This window comes from Chrysemys picta, chromosome 1 (assembly GCF_011386835.1).
Source record: "Chrysemys picta bellii isolate R12L10 chromosome 1, ASM1138683v2, whole genome shotgun sequence".
NCBI lineage: Eukaryota > Metazoa > Chordata > Testudines > Emydidae > Chrysemys > Chrysemys picta.
This window is the reverse complement of record NC_088791.1, coordinates 4251598-4254252: the sequence shown is the minus strand read 5'-3', so window position 1 is coordinate 4254252 and position 2655 is coordinate 4251598. Positions and strand designations below refer to the sequence as shown.

Below are 2655 nucleotides of genomic sequence, written 5' to 3'. Positions count from 1 at the left end.
CAATTTTACGATGAAAGCTGAAAATTGCAACGTGCATGTCACACCCTCTGAGGCTGAGATTAGCCCAGTAATCACTAACAGTGAGGAAAACAGCTCCATCCAAAGAAGGATTTAGCAGGGCAATCAAGTTTGTTTGGTAACTAATTAGGACCTCCTCCACAAACAGCGTCGCAGATCCTCCAGGCTGTCCTAGGAACTGTATAAAAGTGCTCTCGACTCTGCACCCTTCTAAACACTTCTGTGGACTTCATCTCCTTAGTGAACTCGGTAAGTCCAATTCAGCTCCCTCTCTTCCTAACCCCAGAGATTTCACAGTCGGGCCTCTTTTCATTTCAGGTGGAATTTTTCATGGACTCGCTGTGATTTTTACTTATTTATTAATTACAGTTATGCTTATAGATATATAATATTACAGATATATCAATTTATAATATTAATTATAAAATTATTTTTATTTTATTTATTTATTTGTATCTATAGTGTGTCATTATGAAGTGACAGGAACTGGCGGATTTATGATTTGAAGCTAAAGGAGGGATTTTAAGAACAACATATACAATTGTGAAACGTATTTCCCATTAACTAGAGAAAGAATTAGGGCATTTAAAATTTTAAAAAGTCCCTTAGCCACCTTTCACTTAGCTGGTTTAGGAAGAACCTTTCCCAGGTTAGTCCACAAAGGGCCACTTCAGTGCTCATCTATTTTATTCTAAAGCAGCTGTTACTCCTCACTACTGGAGACACGAGAATGGATGAAGCTGAGAAGCGCTGTGCTCCAGTCAAGCAATTCCTATGTTCTCCTGAGCAGAAATACCCATTGAAGGTGCTTCTCCTCAGATGGTGTAATTTCATATCGCTCCATGGAAGTCAGTGGACCTGAACCCATTTTTTCCCAGCTGAGGAGTTTGCCATTACTGATTTGTTAGGAGCAAAGCAAAGTTTCTGTTTATTCATCAGCAAGTTTCGGTGACTCCCAAGGTTTAGAAAATGAAAGAGTCACCGTGTGGTAGCAGACTCAACTGGTTTGCATGCAGAGGTTAAATCCTCAAACAAAAGGAAGTGATTACCATGATCCCAGCCATATTCTCTTTGAGAAATGTCTAAAATGGTCCCAGAATCCCAGGTGTCCATCACGGAAATTACATTACACTTATTCTAGTCGGTGTTTTTCAGACAAAGTCATTGAGAGGGGATCAAGGGGCCGGTTGGGAGGGAAGTTTACTGCGAGCGGAGAAGAGGTGTAGAAAGAGAAAATAGTGACAACTACATGACCACACAAAAAGAGACTAAGTCCACTTCTTCTCTCTCTCTCTCGAGCCCCCTGCAGACCTCAATACAATTGTAACAGAGCTTTAAAGCCTTTCTTCCACCAGGCCTTTGTACCTTGTCTTATCTCTAGTCCCTGTTGTGTGTTTCAGGTTTACCTCCATCCCAGAAAGATGACTTTCTCCAGCCTGTGGTATCCAGAATGCGGGGTGGCCCGACCCAGTCCAGTCACTGGCAGCGCCAACGAGCCGTGTGTTAGGCAGTGCCCTGACTCCGAAGTGGTGATCAGACCCTCACCGGTTGTCGTGACCCTCCCCGGACCAATTCTCAGCAATTTCCCTCAACAGAGCGAAGTGGCAGCTGTAGGAGCACCTGTGGTCGGAGCCGGTTTCGGTGGCTCGTATGGTTTGGGGGGATTGTACGGCTATGGAGGCCATTACGGAGGATTGTATGGTTTAGGGAGATTAGGTGGTTACGGCGGCCGTTACGGATATGGGGGATTCTTGGGCAATGGGGGATACTATGGTTACCCAGGCCTTTATGGTTATGGGGGATTAGGGGGAAATGGGGGACACTGCGGTTACCCGGGCCTTTACGGTTACGGGGGATTATGGGGATATGGAGGATATGGCCGTAGGTATCTTGGTGGATATTGTGGGCCATGTTAAACCCAGCAGGAACATACATGGAAGAAGGAAGAACCAGGAAATGAACAGCAAGATACAGATTCACCCCTGATCTTTTGGGCATGGCTTTCAGAAGTGCTGTGCAAACATGGCGCCAGTTGAACTGGGTGGGAGCTGTGTGTGCGCAGCACCTTGCTCTGATAGCCATGCTGCATTTCTACTGTTACGCTTTATGACTCTTTCTGCCAAGGCTTTCCCAACCAAGTGCTGATTCTCTATTTCTCTTGAGGACTCATTCTGAACTACACACAGGCTGTTTACATTGACCCTGCAGTGTGAAGGAAACAGAGGCCTTAAGATAGGCATCATTTACGTTCATGATCACTCTAAGTCCCTCTCAAGGAGAATTAGGCCCTACATGTTCTATCCTTTCTATCAATACGTACCTTTAGCAACTCACTTTAACCTTTGCTACTTCACATGTCTAATGGAGAAGTTGCGTAGTCTCTACTTCTATATTCCTTTGTCTCATTTCACACCTAACTGGGGTTAAAAAAAAAAGAACTTAAAATGGTTTCAAAAGGGGACTTGTTTGTCAACCTCTGGAGCTGCAACAAAGCACAAAGAACAGCTTGTGTGAAATACATCCCATTGGCGCAGGTGATGGGTCAGAGCCCTTCTTGAAACACTGGAAATACATTTTTTCCGCTCTGTAGTATTTCTTCCTGCAACTGTGTACTGCCAATTTCATTTGCATTAAAAA

At 44.2% G+C, this 2655-nt stretch overlaps 1 protein-coding gene across 1 annotated transcript; it reads left to right on the top strand.

The window, feature by feature from the left end:
* The first annotated feature begins 241 nt into the window (after positions 1 to 241).
* On the top strand, positions 242 to 2340 carry LOC135983737 (scale keratin-like). Its single transcript, XM_065596972.1, has 2 exons — positions 242 to 267; positions 1419 to 2340. The coding sequence occupies exon 2, from the start codon at positions 1440 to 1442 to the stop codon at positions 1932 to 1934; it is 495 nt and encodes a 164-aa protein (XP_065453044.1). The 5' UTR covers positions 242 to 267; positions 1419 to 1439; the 3' UTR covers positions 1935 to 2340.
* Positions 2341 to 2655: the final 315 nt, after the last annotated feature.